This window comes from Camellia sinensis, chromosome 9 (genome assembly GCF_055761805.1).
Source record: "Camellia sinensis isolate YWXY chromosome 9, ASM5576180v1, whole genome shotgun sequence".
Taxonomy (NCBI): Eukaryota; Viridiplantae; Streptophyta; class Magnoliopsida; order Ericales; family Theaceae; genus Camellia; species Camellia sinensis.
Window position 1 is genome coordinate 39,214,605 of NC_138969.1, and position 19,163 is coordinate 39,233,767.

General features: G+C 44.4%; 1 protein-coding gene across 3 annotated transcripts in view; it reads right to left on the reverse strand.

The window, feature by feature from the left end:
* The window catches only part of LOC114282541 (RNA helicase family protein), a 51,984-nt gene extending 33,038 nt beyond the window's left edge, over nt 1-18,946 (reverse strand). Inside the window, exons 1-5 of one of the 3 annotated variants that reach the window (XM_028225245.2) lie at nt 18,652-18,946; nt 18,420-18,564; nt 5,730-5,804; nt 877-966; nt 572-651 (exon numbers count right to left, since the gene is read on the reverse strand). In XM_028225245.2, coding sequence (XP_028081046.2) covers nt 572-651; nt 877-966; nt 5,730-5,804; nt 18,420-18,564; nt 18,652-18,752 — 491 coding nt within the window. In that variant the 5' untranslated portion in view covers nt 18,753-18,946. Of the gene's footprint in view, nt 1-571; nt 652-876; nt 984-5,729; nt 5,805-18,419; nt 18,565-18,651 lie in introns of all 3 variants that reach the window. The other 2 variants (XM_082886602.1, XM_028225246.2) reach the window with 2 other exon arrangements.
* Between the last annotated feature and the right edge of the window lie 217 nt (nt 18,947-19,163).

Consider the following 19,163-nt stretch of genomic DNA (forward strand, 5'->3'; position numbering starts at 1 on the left):
TGTATTTTAAATTGTTTTGTTCAAACTTATAATTAGTTTCTCATGTGTCTAATCAATAGAGATACATACGTGTGTTCTCCAAGTGTCTAAAGAGTGTCCGGGTCTTTAAAAAATATTAAAAAATAGGATACGTTTTGAAGAGTATCAGACACGTGTCAGGGAAGTGTTCAAAGAGTGTCGATGTCCGATACGGACACGACACGGATACGTCACCTTCTTAAAAGTATCCGTGCTTCTTACGTTAACATCATTTCCCTTCACATACTGGTATTTCAATATTACACAATGCTAGAAAGCACTTTCATCATGTATTAATTGTATCGGCAAAATTCTTCAGGCAAAGGCCTCAAACCATAGTACACCTCTTCTAATGCATGATCAATCCAATATTTCATTTTTTCTGATAATTAGATCTGGATGACCCATCCAACTTTTTTTTCTTTAATATTTTTTTGACATATAAAAGCTAGATGATCAATCCAAGAATAACGAAACAGATTCTTTGCAACTGCATGACTCACAGACCATCAATTTCCACTAAGTAGAGAAAATATGAGATAGAAATATTTACCTGTACTTGGTCAGGAGGGGGTCTTCCATCATCTCCCTCAGTAACACCCCATCAGTGAGAAATTTAATCCTAGTTAAGTCCTGTGCTGCCAAAAGAATAACACTCCCGGCATTCATGGCATGAAAAATAAAGTTATAAACACATGAAATGGTGTAAATGTACAAAAGTAGGACAATAACTGTCCAAATTATCAAATAACATACCACATGAGATACAATATTTCTAGTAAAGATGCCTCTGTTAAAGAACAAATAATCCTGTTAAAAAAAAATCTAAGAGCTTAATATGCAAGTAAGAATTCTCACTCTATTCGTGAGATCTTCAAATCGAATTGTATAACCAACTTCCTCCCCAAGCTTGACACCCATCTCTTCAGCCACCCTTGAAGCCACTGCCTGTGCATCAGCACAACCTTAAGTTCATAAGAAGTACACTATGACGAGTTGGTTATATTATAGGTAGTAAAGTAAACTGAATCATCATAAAAGAGCAGGCACCAACAGAAGAAAATTGGGGGGGGGGGGGGGGGGGGGGGGGGGCGGGGTTTGGGGAAGGAAAAGTGAAAGAGTCATTTAAAACCTATCAAAGAAAGTGCAACATAATTGAGGGCATAATTCTTCTATAACACAAAAAAGATACTTAAAAAAAACCGACAAAACAACATTCAATATATAATGTTGCATTGCTTTTCCTAATCTTGTGTCTTATTTTTTTCTTTTTTCTTTTTTCTTTGTTTTGAGTAAGAGAAGTTTATTAAAAATTTGATTATTACAATACAACCCAAGACACAAACTTGAAGGTACACACAATAACATACCCTAAAAAAACAAGGGAAGCAACCTAGCCTATGCAGCAAGAAAAATAATAGCCTTGCACAACCCATGAGGCTGGTAGAACACACAACACTGCTAAAAGCATGCTCTAAAGCCTCTTTTGGTATTCTAAACACAATCACAAAAAAGCAGCCCAACAATCACCAAACAAGGACAACCTTCTGCCAACCCAGACTCGGACTTCAAAACTTCTTCTCTTCAAGCATTTTCCGTTTTCGACCCCGTGATGATGGTGAACTCTTACGGTTTAGGACAGACTTTAGAGGTATGCCCTTAGGTCTCAGAATTAGTCTGTCTTTGTGAGTTAGGTAGTTTCAATTTTGATCTCATTTGCCTCACCACAACCCAAATTTGTCCTCTGGTCGATTTAGAAATTTCCATATTGCTGATACATCAATACAAACTCAAGCAAATGTAAGTCTACTCCTCAAAAATGTAGGCTCATTCAAGTAAAGAAGATTTCCAATGATGCTAGTAATATTCCTCTGTCCAAAGCTCCAAAGAGACGTCATAAAGCTTCACCCACAGGCAAACTACAAAATTCACATTTAGAAAGTTGTATGCCTGGTTGCCAGCAATAATTTCATCCATCGCCTCACTCTTAAAGATGAAAAAAGCATTATCAATATAAACCACCACCTAACCTACATCTATATAATCAATCAATTGTAACAGAATCATGTATCTATCAATAAATCAATAATACATGCATTTTAACATGGTATCAGAGCGATAGGTTAAAGATTTTGGTGTTCTTCGCCTTCCGGCGGGCGGCAACCTTGCCTTGACCGCCCGCCGGGTCTCAACCAATTCAAACTTCTCTCTCTCTCTCTCTACATTACCATGGCCGAAGAGGTACAGTACGCGGATTCAGCCACCAACAAGCGCAAGTACGACGACCAGACTCCTCCGCCGTCGTCGCGGCGGACCACTGGCTTTTTTGCTCCGATCTCCTCCCACTCGCCGGATTCCGCCAACGCTCTTCCTTCCTACAACACAGTCCCTCCGCCCGTCGACGATATCCAGCTCGCCAAGCAGCGCGCGCAGGAGATTGCTGCCCACCTCTTCAACAACGCCGAAACAACGAGCATCGAGCTTGCACTGCTTCAATTTAGCAGATCTGTTTGCCCTCTTTTTCTTGGCGAAATCCTTGGCCGCCATGGGAATCGAAGCGTTGGTCATCGAACCTTACTTCAAGAAGTTGGAATAATCTGTGGAATAATGGAGAAGACTAGTTGGGCAGAATGATAGTCTCATCAGGGAAGAGTGATGAGACGAAAGAGAAAAGAGAAGGTGTGTGTGTGTGTGTTGTTGTTGAGCTGAGCTAAGCAGACATGAGCTGTCCATCTTTTTCTATCCACCACATGAACAACCGAATCAAATAATTTCCCACCACACCAGCACTCACCTCTCTCTTTTATTTATTTATTTTAAACCCTTTTCCACGGGTAGTGCGCTAGCCCTTTTTTAAATAATTTTTCATTACATTTTTTTTTATTAAAAAAAAAAAAAAAAAAAAAATACAAATTTGCACAACCCACTGGGCGACATAATCAGTGATGATGCAGAGGAGCAGCACGCTTACTCTTAGTGCTCCACACCCATTCTTCTTTTCTTTATTTAATCACACCCACATGTTCTCTCTTTCTGCACATGCACATTATCCCCAACCATCCATTCACTTTTGTCCAAATTCAGATTTTCCAGAGGTGCTCCAATTTTTTAGATTTTTCCAAATTCAGATTTTATCAATATATGATACCCATTTTTTTTTTTTTTATTATTATTATTATTATTCTTATTACAAAAAAAAAAAAAAAAAAAAAAAAAAAAAAAAAAAACCAAACACCATTGCAAACAATTTACAAATTTGCACAACCACCCATATTTTATTCATCTCAGCGAACAACCCCGTTCACCATTTTACATCACACAAAAAAAAAAAAAAACAAAAAAAACAAAAAAACAAAAAAACAAAACAAAACAAAAAAACCACCACACCCACAGTGGGATTTTCCCTTCTCTACTCTGCCGCCGGTCTCTTCTTCTTGCCTCCGTCCTGGACGACCCTTGCCGTTGTTGCCTCCGTGTTTCCCACTCCACTGGGCATGATCACTACTCCCTGCTCCTCCCCTGCAGCATATGGCGGACCTCCAAATCGGAACATCACGGTGGCCTTCCGCTTCAGCTCCTTGTTTTCAGCCCTTAGCACGCTTATCTCTGCTCGCGCATCCTTATACATGCGTTGGAGCAGAGCCAGCTGGGAGTTTAACTGCTGCACCTCATTTGCCCTACTCTGCAGCCGGTTCGACAAGTTTGTCACCGCAGTCATGGTTTCCACACATGACTTCAGTGTATACTGATTGGCTTCCACATCCGTTTGCACTGCCATTTTTTGCTCCACCGACCGCATCGGAAAGTTCAACGGAGCAAACTCCGGGGCACTCGGTTGAGGTTCCAGTGCCACCGCTCCAGTTCTCTCTCTTGTTGACTCGTTGAGGTCGGGAAAGAGGGTGAGCAGTCCACGGGACGATGAAGCCATTTTCTAGGCACCAGAGTGTTACACAGTATCTCTCTCAAAATTCTCTCTCAGAAAACAGAGTGATACAGAATATCTCTCGCAACAGAGTTTTTCAGACTCTCTCTCTCAGCACAACGGAGTTTTTTTTTTTTTTCAGAGGTTTTTCGCAGCTTTTCTCTGCCTCAGCCTCAGCCTCAGCCTCCGTCTTATAGCCGAGGCAGCCACGCGCATCGCGCGCCTCTTGCCACCAGCCGACAAACGGGCACGCAAGCCAAGGCGCCCACGTGCCTCGCCATCATGTCCGGCGCACCTTTTGATGAATTGGGCACGCCTTTTGACAAAATTGGGCACACCTTTTGAGGGTGCGATTTTTTAAGGGGTCCGACAAGACTCTGTAAACTGTCCCGACATTGATTCCGGTTAGCTCCTTTATGGGTCCGACAAGACTCTGTAAACTGTCCCGACATTGATTCCGGTTAGCTCCTTTATGGGTCCGACAAGACTCTGTAAACTGTCCCGACATTGATTCCGGTTAGTTTCTACAAGGGTCCAACAAGACTCCGTAAACTGTCACAACAACTGTCACAGCATTGTCTGCTACAACGGTCCGACATGACCCCATAAACTGTCTTTTACATCGGTCTTACACCGCCATCGAGTGTCCTCTACAACGTTATGACACCCCCATACAGTGTCCTCTACAACGTTATGACACCACCATACAGTGTCTTCACCAATGGTCTGACACGACCATCCAATGTCTCCTATCCTTTTTTATTTTTATGTATTTTCTTGTTTTGTAACTCTCTCCAAACTCAAGTTGGTTAGTTTCTATCCTCCTTGAGTTTGCGGGGGGCTGTTAGAATTTACCATCACCTACCACACACTTACCATCACCTACCACACACTCACCTACTACACTCACCTACTCCTCACCTACCACACTTACCATCACCTACCACACACTCACCTACTACACTCACCTACTCCTCACCTACCACCACCTAACCTACATCTATATAATCAATCAATTGTAACAGAATCATGTATCTATCAATAAATCAATAATACATGCATTTTAACACACATCTTCAAGAACATTGCTCCAGTTCTCCTCAGCCTGAGTTTTCTCAAAGGGAAAACAAAATTTTCTATCCAGAAAATACCCAACTGGTGCATCCTCCCAGTGAGAAAACCCCTTTTGGGATATTTCAAGAGGCATGTTATATATCCCATCCTCACTTGGCAGAGCATGAAATGCACTACTTCTCAAACTCACAGGAAACACATTATCATCTAAGCTTCATCAACACTCGAGTTGGTTCCAAGCGTTACACATCTACAACTTCCCACTTCTCTGCTGCATTGATGTTTGTTCTGCTTCCATTTCAGAATCATTCCTCTTCCCAATTGCAAGAGATTATGGCCCAGAATAAGGTGTGCCAAAATTTCTAAACTGATCAATTTGAGGGAATGATCCTTTCACGTGGAGAATCTAGTAAAGCAATCTTAAGCCTACTTAGATATCCTTTGAATTAATTAGATATCTCAAATATCCTAACAATTACTTGAGATGAAAAGTGCAGACATAAAATAGACAAAGAAGAAATTAGTAAGAGTAAGTATTAGTAACCAGTAATGCTAGGAACATAGAAATCAGACACAGAATGGAACACAACCTTCTCACAAAGGGTGCGTCTCACACATGTGGGCCTCACCCCTTGTGAGAGGGTTGTGTCCCATTCTATGTATGGTTTCTGTACTCATAGTCTTACTCATTAGTAACACAGCTTAGGCTAATAACCTGAACAGCTAATCGTCTTGGCTGAGTGCATGCAATCACACGTCCACCATCAGCCCAACCTGCTTCTTTGAGGTACTGCAATTTCAGTGGACAACAAATACATTTTATCAGAATTTGTTTCCTAAGCTAACTTCCAAAATTCTCGATCAGTATCAAATCACAAAAATCAGCCCCAACAATTCTAACTATATACACACAAACACGCCCACATCAATCATCCCATTTTCTTCTAGTTTCTTTACATGCTAATAATTAATAAATTGATTACATACATAAAATAAAGCCAAATCCGCAAACCATAAATTAAAATTTTAAACTCAAGAATACCAAAAATGAACATATATGTTTAAAAAATAAAAAAATAAAAACATGATGGAATCATTTCCATAAATTATGTTAAACACAACCAAATATCCCAATTGCCAGAGAAAACCAGAGAACAATAAATAGAAAATCTTTCATAATGGCATTTGAATGACAATAAGATAACCATTATATCTACACCCACACACATATAGTTATTCTATTATATAAAGTAAACACCTGAGTTGGTGTATGCTGTCACATTTTTCACTTTTCCAATAATGTACTTCCCACCCAATAAATGTCACCCCTTCCCACCCCATAAGGAACTGTCACATTCAATAATTAGTAGAATGGTTTTTCTTCTTTATCAACCCTAATGAGTTTTCCTGAAATTATCAATTAAACCCATATGTTATGGATAATTTTATATTATATATAGAATAGCCTCTACTTTTTTGAAAAATTATTCCATTAGTTCCTTATATTGCATAAGTATTCTTAGGCCTCGTTTGGGAACAGGCTAATTTAGTAATTTTTTGGCTATTTGGCTAAATATGAGCTAAAAAAAACTAGTATGTTTGGGATGACTTTTTGGCTTTTTACGAAAAGATGTGAAAAAATAAAGAGAAAAGAGAATCTTTGACTTTTTTATATGGGTTGTTGACTTTTTGACTTTTTTAGTAACTTTTTGGCTTTTTGGCTAAACCGGCCTGTTGCCAAACGAGACATTATAATGCATGTGAAGAAGTGGTTTGGAAATACTCTTCAGATCCTGGGAGACGCTAGTGATCCTCAGCTAGTCACCTGAAAAGATACAAACACTCCGGTCGGGGGTGCCGGAATTAACACTCCGACGGACAAGTCAGTTTAGACACTCAGGATAGAATGTTTACTAAGTTAAGTGAAGTGATTCTTACATACCTTTCTCAATCCATTGTTCCTGTATTTATACCTGTTCCTTTTGATCCTCGGGGCCAGGGCCTACTTTTTAATCATTGTCCTTTCTCTTATCCGGCTCTAAGGATCTACACTTATTCGGCACATATAATATATTCGGCTTCCCATTCCCGTAGGATACAGCCGATTAATATTAGTCTTCTAAGGTACGCACCTTCTGATTCTGCCATTATTCTGCTTCCACAATTGCCCCCCGAACTCCCCACTGACGGTTGTTAATCGGCGTGTTTGGTCTTGAATTGAAAAAGTCAAAATAGGTCAGACGGCTTTGTGTTCCCTAATACAGATGTCAGAACGCGCACACCTTTTCGGTCATCATTACACTTTCCCGCCTCATTCGTGCGTCTCGCATTTATTGCGATTTGAAATTTCAGTCCTTTCGAGTGCACATTTCGTCGAGTATTCGAGACTCTTGGACCGCCAGCGGGTATCCCTTCTCTGACTCGCATTTTCTGCAATTCTTCTCCGTCTATCCTTGCCCCATTTACTCCTCGTAAGTCTTCTTCTCTCTTCTTTGCAATCCTATTTTCTGTTTGTCATTGTGATTTCGGCGGAACCTTGAATCCCCGCGAAAATGGCTAAACACTTGAAAGACCTCCTCTCTGAGGGTCGTATTTCCGGATTCCGGCGACACTTTTCCATTCCCCACGATGTTCACTTATCTCTTGTAACGGACAGTACTCTTGATATGGAGAGGGAGGATCAAAATACGATCGTCTTCCCTCTCTTATCCATAGCGGATGGCGGAGTCCGTTTTCCCCTACATCCACTGCTTAGGGCCGTCTTTTGCTATTGGAGTCTGATTCCTTCTCAACCCAATGTAAATTTCTTTCGAATCATCATGGGGGTGATAGAGTTGAACCGACGCTTTAGGATCAACCTTGGCATTCCGGCGATTCAGCATTGCTACGCTTTGGCCAAGTCTTCCGGTCGGCTGGGGTGATATTTTCTCAGGGCCAAGGACACTGACCATCACTTGATAACCATGCTTGCCAGTTCTGGTAAGAGAGTTGATGACGTAATGGTCAATGTCCGAGGTAATTGGGAGTTCGGTGAAAGGGAAGACCGCCTAGACCCTATTCCCAAACGGAAGGGTGATCCAAGTTGCCATGTAACGCCTCGTGTTTGTTTATCTGCCTTTTATTCGGCTTTTTTCCTTTAATCACCCCTTGTTCTTTGCAGGTAACAGATTGAAGAAGATTCTTCCCTCAACCGACAACGCAGTCCTTGAGGAAATTAAGTCTGCACTCAGATACTTCGGCCGTCCAAACGTACAAAAGCAAGGGAGAGCTGCTCACATACTCCTCCGATACGAACCTACTTATACTACATTTTCGGTCGCGGACGGCATTCCAATTCCATCCGGCGATCAACACCTTTCGGCTCTTCTCTTTCCCAGCTTCAAGAGCCTTAGGCAAATTGGCCTCGAAGATTCGGATTCGGGGGAAGACGCGGAGCCGGTGGTAGAGGTAATTGCCGAACCAACCAGAGAGGACGCTGAGGAGGCCGAAGAGGTCGACGAGGCGATACGCTCAGCGTTCGAGGCTGTCGGACTTAACCAGCCTTCACCGTCCACTTCAGGTCGGGCAGAGTTTTCTTCTAGAGATATTTTTGGAATTTGGGAAGCGATTTTTCCGAGGTATGGCTGGGGAAAGCCTTGCGCAGATGGCGCGAAAGAAAAATGCCGAGCGAATGGCTGCTCGAAAGAAGGCCGAGGCCGCCCATTCTGAGCCCACCTTGATTAAAACTTTCGTACTGGTTATTGAAAAGACGGCTCAAGTTGCTGCGGCCGAAGCAGGGAAAGAGGTTGAACAACAGGTCATTGACGAACAGCTGATTCTGGAGGAGTAGGGCAAAAAGCGTAATGCCGAGCCGAGGGAGAGGCTGGGTCGGAGATTAGCCCTGCTTCCAAACGGCCTCGTTTAGAAGAGTCAGACGTGGTTGCTCCTTTTATTGTTCGGCTAAAGATCAAAGATACGCCGATCTCTTCTGACGCTTCAGCCATTGAGGATCCAGCTGTGGCGTTGAGCCTGGCGGCTTCAATTTCCTTGCCGGCTGACAACGTAGCCTTTCGCGCCGTGCCGGATGTTATGGCCGTAGCCCTATCTGCGCAGTCGGCGCTCCTGGTAAGTGACCATCTCAAATTCTCTTGAATTTGTTTTCATTAAGGTATTTGACGATCCCAACTTGTTTTGCAGACGGTTGGCAGGATCGCGGACCTAGGCCGCCGCTTGCATAATGCCCTTGGCAGGATTGATCGTTTGTAAACGGAGGCAGACGGTCAAAAGAGTAGGGCCGGGTTTGAAGTGATGAGAGCCGCAATGGAGAGTGCGCGAGCTGAAGCAGAGGAGGAGAGGGCTCGCTCAGCTGAACAGCTCCGCTCTGACGCTGAGAGTAGGGCAGATGCAAGCGAAAAATCGCTCAAGTTAGCCAAGGAGGCGTTTGCCGAGGCAGAGGTTCAGTTAGAGAAGCTCAAGGCGGCCAAGGAAAAAGCCGATTCTGAGGCTTGTGCGGCATTTGAGGCAGGAAAAAGCGCCGTCAACACGGAATATGTAGATGAAGTCCCCAAATTCGAGAATCGGGGGTTCAAACATGGGTGGCTCAAAGCCCTTCCTGCCGCTGGAGTTACATTGGCCTTGCCAATTCCCTACGAGCAAGTGGACGTTGAGCCACTTGAATCTGACCCCGAGGATTGATTTGGGAGATATTTCAATTTTATTAAGTATTTTTAATTCCGATGTAAGTTTTTGTTCGGTAGACTTTTGTTGGTTCAGGGTAGTTTTCATGTATAAATTGGTTACTATTTGCGCTCAATTTATTAATGAAAATTTCCTTGTTATTTCACCACCACTTGTACACAGTTTGTGAAGTTATATTAATGAAGAATGTTTTGCCTTTCACTGCTTTGGATAAAATCATTGCTGTGTTTGAGCTTTCAGAGATTGAATATCTTATGACAATATTGATTTATCACTCATATGTTGAGTATTGTGGGCATTCAAGCCGAATAGGTTAGTGGGATTGCCTTGGCCCCAGGTGGTTCATGATTGTTCGGATGCCGGATGAGACGACCTTAAGAATTTTGAAGAATCGATTCGTGAGCCGTCTGGGACACCTGAGCCGAATAGATTGATGAATCTTAAGTATTTTGAATAATCGATTCATGAGCCGGCTGGGGTACTTGAGCCGAATAGATTGATGAATCTGCCCTTGCCCCAGGCGGTGCATGACCATTCGGGAGCCAAATGAGACGACCTTAAGAATTTTGAAGAGTCGATTCATGAGCCGTCTGGGGCACTTGAGACGAATAGATTGATGAATCTGCCCTTGCCCCAGGCGATGCATGATCATTCGAGAGCCGGATGAGACGACCTTAAGAATTTTGAAGAGTCGATTCATGAGCCGTCTGGGGCACTTGAGCCGAATAGATTGATGAATCTGCCCTTGCCCCAGGCGGTGCATGACCATTCGGGAGCCGGATGAGACGACCTTAAGAATTTTGAAGAGTCGATTCATAAGCCGTCTGGGGCACTTGAGCCGAATAGATTGATGAATCTGCCCTTACCCCAGGCGATGCATGATCATTCGGGAACCGGATGAGACGACCTTAAGAATTTTGAAGAGTCGATTCATGAGCCGTCTGGGACACTTGAGCCGAATAGATTGATGAATCTGTCCTTGCCCCAGGCGGTGCATGATCATTCGGGAGCCGGATGAGACGACCTTAAGAATTTTGAAGAGTCGATTCATGAGCCGTCTGGGGCACTTGAGCCGGATGAGACGACCTTAAGAATTTTGAAGAGTCGATTCATGAGCCGTCTGGGGCACTTGAGCCGAATAGATTGATGAATCTGCCCTTGCCCCAGGCGGTGCATAACCATTCGGAAGCCGGATGAGACGACCTTAAGAATTTTGAAGAGTCGATTCATGAGCCGTCTGGGGCACTTGAGCCAAATAGATTGATGAATCTGCCCTTGCCCCAGGCGGTGCATGACCATTCGGAAGCCGGATGAGACAACCTTAAGAATTTTGAAGAGTCGATTCATGAGCCGTCTGGGGCACTTGAGCCGAATAGATTGATGAATCTGCCCTTGCCCCAGGCGGTGCATGATCATTCGGGCGCCGGACGATTGAGGTTTTCTCAATTAATGAGATTGCCTCAAGGACGCTGCCTCTGTAAAGGATAAATGAACAAAGGTACAACCTTTATGAGCTTAGTAAACAGCTGACTCCAGCTCTTGGAGGAAGATTTATCATGTGAATGTCGAACAGACTCTTCTTTAACAGCAGAGGGGAAACGAGGACGCTAGCTGAGCTGGGCGGAGACATGAATCGAGATGGTGAACCTTCGCGCACAGGAAGTAGGAGTTCTAGGGATCGAGAGAGGCGTCAGTCTCCTCGACGTCGAAGCAGGTCACCCATTCGGGACAAGCAGTCGCAAGGCAGATCTCCGCAACTCCGAGTCGAGAGGGGATCTGACGCGAGTCCGTGCCATTAAGCTTTGCGGTATTTGTGGGGAATAGACCCATAACAGAGGCGGACTTGATCGTTCGAGACCCAAATGTAGCGGTCGAGTTTGCTCGACAAATTTTTCCTCCTGAGGTTCAGCAGTCAATGGTAGGTCGCCAGGACTATGACTTATTTCGCGAAGGCATTCACAGGGCGGTGAAGGGGCTTTACACTGTCTATGAAATTGGCATGCGGCTGCGTGCTGCCCGTCGAGAATTGGAGAAGAAGAAGGAACGTATTCGAAGTTTGGAGGCTCGCGCGGAGGCGGCTGAGCGTGAGTTAAGGAAGACCAGGGCGGCTCAGGCACAACCCGCCGGGCAGGGAAACCCAATTGTGGAGGAAAGGGTTACCAGTTGGCTCATCAGTACCGCGCTCGCCGATCGTGAGACGGCGAGTATATTTGCAATGGAGTCTGCGAAGGGGAGGGCCTATGAAAAAGGTTTTCATGAAGGCCAAAAAGTTGGAATCGAAAAGACTAAGGAGAAGCTTGCCGAAGAGGTTTGCCGATGTGAGAATCGTGGATTTAGGCACGGTTGGATCAAGGCATCTCAAGCCGCGGAAGCTCTTCGAGCGTCGGGCATTGATTCGGCATCGCCACTCTACCACAGTAAACATTTTCCGTTTTCCGCTTTCGAAGTCGAGAAAAGTGAGGATGAGGGTGACGCCGTATAAGAATACGCATTGTAAGGTTAAATCGCAATAAAAACTATGTAATTTATTGTTGGATTGAATAGAAACGTTCTATTATAAATATTCTGTCGTAGTTCGTATTTGGTATATACGTGTTTCGTTTTATTACATTGATGTTTGAATGAATGTACAAACATTGATCGTATAGTTGATACGCCGGCTTATAGGCGAGGTCGGCCCAATCGTGATGGCCGTTTATTCTTGAATGTGGCCACTGTAATTTCAAGAGGCCAAAAGCCAGTACGTGGAGTGGCTGTGGCAAATTCCAGTCGGCGCGGTGTCTAAATGCTTGGCCGGTTGGATTGATGGTGCTGCCCCTGTCCCAGTTAGTGCATGTGTTCCAAAAAGCTGTTAGGGTACCTAGGTTGTGGTGAATGTCAACCGACGTTCGTCTCTTGGGGTTTTGGCGTTAATGAAATTGCCTCAAGGTCACTGCCAACATTTAAAAATAAATGGAATGGACTCTTCGTGCCAGTGACCTCATTAATATAACGCCATTTGTTGCGTGGGGTTATAATATTGTGGATGTAAAACAGAGTTTCTTTAATCAGCCAAACTCGAACTTTGGCCGAGCTTGATGCCGCAATGGATCGCAGCGGAGAATTCTCCGGTGTGGGAGGTAGGTCGTTAAAAAAGAAACGGGAGGCGCATCAGCCTCCAAGTCGTCGAAGCAGATCGCCCCGAAAGGAGATACAACGACCGTTGCCCTTAAACTTCCTTGTCTTGGATCTTGGCCTTGACATTGTCAATGGTGTCAGAGGGAGGTCCAGAGATACGCTAATTCGGGCACGGTTGTATCAAGGCATTTTGAGCCGCGAAGGCCTTCCAAACGACGTGCATTGATTCGGGGCCTCCACTGTATCAACGTGATTAATTCCCCTTTTCGCCTTAGAAGTTAAAGATAGATATTGTAATGTTCGAACGCGGATTGCGTCTATGTAACAACTGTTTGATCAAATAAAAAGTTTTATTTCGAACATTTGCGTCTTACTCTGGATTTTTTATATGCTTAGCTAAGCACCTTATTTCGAATGTTGGCATGTTTTGTTTCGTTTTGTTCGTGCCGAAGGGTGCTCCGAATTCAGAGGTATGATCTGCCCTAGGGTGTTACGCTTCAGAGGCGCTGCGAATTCAGAGTCTTAATCGGCCCAAAGACATCTTGCGCCGATGGGGCTCTGTAACCGGCGTTTCGATGCGGAAACTTTAATCGGCCCTAAGGTGTCATGCACCAAAAGGGGGCTCCGAATCCGGAGACTTGGTTTGGCCAATCATGATATCCACGAAGGGCGCTCCGAATCCGAAGTCTTAGTCGGCCCTAAGGTGTCATGCACCAAAGGGGGCTCCGAATCCGGAGACTTTAATCGGCCCTAAGGTGTCATGCACCAAAGGGGGGCTCCGAGTCCAGAGACTTTAATCGGCCCTAAGGTGTCATATACCAAAAGGGGCTCCGAATCCGGAGACTTAGTTTGGCCAATCGTGATATCCACAAAGGGCACTCCGAATCCGGAGGCTTAATCGGCTCTAAAGTGTCATGCACCAAAGGGGGGCTCCGAGTCCGGAGACTTTAATCGGCCCTAAGGTGTCATACACCAAAAGAGGCTCCGAATCCGGAGACTTAGTTTGGCCAATCGTGATATCCACGAAGGGCGCTCCGAATCCGGAGGCTTAATCGGCCCTAAAGTGTCATGCACAAAAGGAGGCTCCGAATCCGGAGACTTAGTCGGCCCTAAAGTGTCATGCACCAAAGGGGGCTCCGAATCCGGAGACTTAGTTTGGCCAATCGTGATATCCACGAAGGGCGCTCCGAATTCGGAGGCTTAATCGGCCCTAAAGTGTCATGCACCAAAGGGGGCTCCGAATCCGGAGATTTTAATCGGCCCTAAGGTGTCATGTACCAAAGGAGGCTCCGAATCCAGAGACTTAGTTTGGCCAATCGTGATATCCACGAAGGGCGCTCCGACTCCGGAGGCTTAATCGGCCCTAAAGTGTCATGCACCAAAGGGGGCTCCGAATCCAGAGACTTTAATCGGCCCTAAGGTGTCATGCACCAAAGGGGGCTCCGAATCCGGAGGCTTAGTCGGCCCTAAGGTGTCATGCACCAAAGGGGGCTCCGAATCCGGAGACTTAGTTTGGCCAATCGTGATATCCACGAAGGGCGTTCCGAATCCGGAGGCTTAATCGGCCCTAAAGTGTCATGCACCAAAGGGGGCTCCGAATCCGGAGACTTTAATCGGCCCTAAGGTGTCATGCACCAAAGGGGGCTCCGAATCCGGAGACTTAGTTTAGCCAATCGTGATATCCACAAAGGGCGCTCCGAATCCGGAGGCTTAATCGGCCCTAAAGTGTCATGCACCAAAAGGGGCTCCGAATCCGGAGACTTTAATCGGCCCTAAGATGTCATGCACCAAAGGGGGCTCCGAATCCGGAGGCTTAGTCAACCCTAAGGTGTTATGCACCAAAGGGGGGCTTTGAGAAATGAATTGAGCGACGAAGAAAAATGGTTTGCATTGCAGAAGTGATATATATACAAGTATCAAAGCCCACAGGTCGGGTCAGTGATAGGATTTTCATAAAATCTCTGCTTGTGCCGATTGCGGGGAGCCACGGATTTCTTCAATGCCACGGGCTGTCGGGAAGCGCACAAGCTGATGATAAGTGCTTGGAACGGCCTTCATAATATGTAACTAGGTTCGCCCCATGATGACATTACATGGCGAAGGGAGCTTTACGACCAGGAATTCTACTTCGACCGTTCTGGAGCCCGCTCGAATAGGTAGTATGATCTTCCCTAACGGGTACTCAGGATTCGTATTAAAGCCGAACAATGGGTGAGGCGCCGGAGACAGATCTGGCTCGTTGAAGCCGAGTTTGATGAAAGTTTTGTAATACATAACCTCTGAAGTACTCCTTAGGTCTATGAGAATGCGTTCAATGGTGAACCGATTTACGCGTAATTTGATGACCAACGGATCGATGTGGGAGGCTGTTGTGCCGCTAAGATCGGAGTCATTGAAAGTAATTGTCGGAGCTTCTCTGGGCCATTCGGTCGAAATACGTTGCTTTCGGGGGATTGGATGCGATTGAATTGTGTGCACGGTTGGGGATGCAGGCAGGCTGTAGATTATATGGATCACGCCAAGTGGAGGTGAGTCCTGCCTCAAGGCTAATGCCTTGATTGGCTTTCCCTCTCTCACGTACTGTTGTAGTCGGCCGTCTTGCACCAGTTCTTCCAAGTGATCCTTTAATGCGTAACAACTCTTGGTTTCGTGGCCGTGATCTTTGTGATACTCGCACCGCCTATCCCTTCTTCGCGTGTCGGGTGGCCCCACCATCTTTGACGGCCATTTGAAGAATGGGAGGTGTTGGACTTTGGTCATTATTGCAGTGATTGGTTCTGACAACTCTGTGTACTTCTTGTCGGCACGCCTCGAGCGCCTGCTGTCGACTTGCAGTTGTTCATTCGTCCGGTGGGAGCATTGATCGCTTGATCGGTGAGAGTCCCGCCTTTTGTCTCGTTTAGCGCGTTGCCGTGGCTCAGGGCTCGGAGGTGGCACGGAACTTATTGGTTGAGCAATTTCAAGGGGGGCGTTTTGTTGGACATTTGTCCGACTTTTATTCTCAAAGCATCATCTTCCACTTTGCAATACTCTTCAACTTTCTTCATCAACGCCCAGACTGTTTTGGGGGGTCTTTTGGTCAGGGAACTGCGAAGAGCACTGTCAGGATGTAGTCCCATTTTGAAGGCGGTGATGGCCATGGAGTCATTGCAAGCGTCGTCGACGAGGTTGAAGCACTCCCAATAGCGCGCCGAATACGCTCTGAGCGTTTCTCCTGACTGGATCTGCATAGCCCAAAGAGAGTCGGCCTGTTTCGGCTGTACCTCATTGGTGATGAACCTGGCCCTGAAGGATTTCTGTAATTGATGGAAGCTTTTGATCGAAGCCGGCTCCAGCTTGTCACCTGACAGCTAATGGCCCCAGGCTGCTGGGAAATATGCGGCACATGAGGGCTTCGTTGTCTGCATGCAATGTCATGGCCTACTTGTAGTGACGGATATGATCAGTGGGGTCTGATTTTCCGTCATAAAGAGTGAATGACGGAGCTTTGAACTTCTTGGGTAGGGCTACCCTTGCAATCCGTCGGACAAAAAGATCATGCTGGTCCTCTTCGTCTGAACTGCTTCGTCTGCGCTTGTTCCTTGTATGTAGACTCTTTTCGAAGGAGCTGGAAGTTTCGGATCGTCCCTTCTTGTTGAGCTCCGTGGGTAATGAGTTGGAGTCGCTATCGGTATCCTTTGGTTGGGATCGAGGTCGTTGTTCACCTGCCCTTGGAGGTCGTTCGGGATCTTGGCGCACGGCTTCTCTGGATTTCGCTACTTCCAGGGCCAAATCTTGACGGAGACGTTCATTTTCAGCGATCATGTTCTCCAGCCTTTGTTCATTCTACTTTGCTTGTTCCATGATCGCTTGCATTGTCTCTTGCGCTGAAGTCGTTGGTGAGTCGAAGTTCAAGGCGCGTCTTGCAGTGATGGTTTCCTTTCCGAGCATATTTGCTGGAGTGAGGTCATCTCTCTGTGCGGTCTCGTCAGTGGCTATCGAAGGATCTTCAGTCACGCCTGCCATGGATGTATTTGAGTATTCCAACAGACGGCGCCAATTGTGGAGAAGTGGTTTGAAAATACTCTTCAGATCCTGGGAGACGCTAGTGATCCTCAGCTAGTCACCTGAAAATATACAAACACTCCGGTCGGGGGTACCGGAATTAACACTCCGACGGACAAGTCAGTTCAGACACTCAGGATAGCTTGTTTACTAAGTTAAGTGAAGTGATTCTTACATACCTTTCTTAATCCATTGTTCCTGTGTTTATACCTGTTCCTTTTGATCCTCGGGGCCAGGGCCTACTTTTTAATCATTGTCCTTTCTCTTATCCGGCTCTAAGGATCTACACTTATTCGGCACATATAATATATTCGGCTTCCCATTCCCGTAGGATACAGCCGATTAATATCAGTCTTCTAAGGTACGCACCTTCTGATTCTGCCATTATTCGGCTCCCACAATGCACATAAATAATCCCAAATTATTTAATATAATAGTGATAATCCTCTTGATTTCATTATTGACTAATATAAATTTATTATTTTTTGCAGATGATATCGTGCTATGGATGAGACTAGACGAGAAATATTCAGAATGATGTGTCAAGGTATATGCTTTTTGCAGATGATATCGTGTTAGCGGATGAGACTAGAGAAGGAGTTTAACACTAAGTTGAAAACTTGGAGAGAAGCATGTGAATATAAAGGATTTAGGATAAGCCGAACTAAGTCAGGATATATGGAGTGTAATTTTAGTAACAGTAACAATGGAAGCAGAGGAGAAGTGAAAATTGAGAACCAATAACTACTTAAGAATGAACATATTTGTTATATATGATCGATTATCACAATGGTTGGGGAGATTGAAGCTAATGTGATCTATAGAATTAAGGCAGAGTAACTTAAGTGGAGAAGTGCGTCTGAGGTACTGTGTGATAAACGAATACCCACTAGACTAAAAGGAAAACTCTATAGAACAGCTATTAGGCCAGCGATGTTGTATGAGACGAAATGTTGGACAACTAAGTAACAATATGTTGATAAGACGAGTGTTGTTGTGATGAGGATGCTAAGGTGGATGTGTGACAAGACTAGAAATACATAATTAGGAATGAACATATTCGTGAATGGGTAGAAAGATAAGTTAAGGGAAAATAGATTGAGATGGTTTGATCATATACAACGAACACCAACAGAGACAGTATTGAAGAGATGCGATACAATGATAATATATGGAAGTGTTAGGAGAAGGGATAGACCTAAATTGAAGTGAGCGAGTGCAATAAATAGAGATATGAGTCTCTTTGACTAATCAAATGGCCGTTAATAGAATCAAGTGGAGAACAAAGGCTAATAGAGCTGACCCTATTTGATATTGAGGTTTTGTTTGATTTGGTTTGGTTATAAATTTATTGTTTTTTTTCATTATTCGTTTTTTTTTTTTTTAATTAAAGTACATGATAAAATTTCCCCTTTGCTAAAAGATTTTTTTTTGCTACACTTATTTTGGCCACTCCTAAAACAAATTTCTATCTACATCCCTGATTGCAACGGCTAGTAAATATATATATATATATATATACACAAACACACACATATATAAATTTTATGAAATGAGGAGAGTGAACCTGAGGGATTTGGGTAGTTTTGCCACTTCCTGTTTCACCAACGATAATGGTGGTGGCATGAGTCTCCACCAGATAGAGAATGGAAGTTCGGTACCTGAACACCGGAAGTCTCTGCCTTTGCTTCTCTATGCTAACATGGTTGTATCTGTGTGAACCCAGTATACAAATCCACACAGGGTTACATACAATTCATGAAAAAATGTACAATTCAACCAAAAAAAAAAGGGATTACCCAGATGAGGAGGAGCGAGAGGCAGAGTAGAGAAGAATGCCGCCTTCTTCATCGTCGAGAAGGGGAGGTCTCTCGGTACCTGGTTTCCAAAATTGAGCCATATATATGTGTGTGTGTGTGTGTGTGTGTGTGTATGAATATGTGTGTTCTTGGTATGGAAGAAGGAGAGGAAGAGAAGAGGCTCGAATAACACACAGACGATGAACGCCGTGAGACTGAGAAGTGTGAAGTTTGACACTTGACAGACTGATATCGGGTAGGGTAGGGCAATAACCCTCTCAGACGATTGTGGGTCGACCCGACCCTTATTCCTTGTTTATGAGATCAATCAAGATTGCTAGTGGAGGCATTTCCCGATCCATTAAAATTTAAGAGTAGTTTGGTAATGATTTTTTTAAGTTGATTTTTAAGTTTTTTTTATTTTTTTAGCCAGAAATTTTTTTGTTTGTTTGGTTTTCTTGTTTTATATTTTTGATTTTTTGACTTTGAAATGACAAATTTTTTTGGTTTTT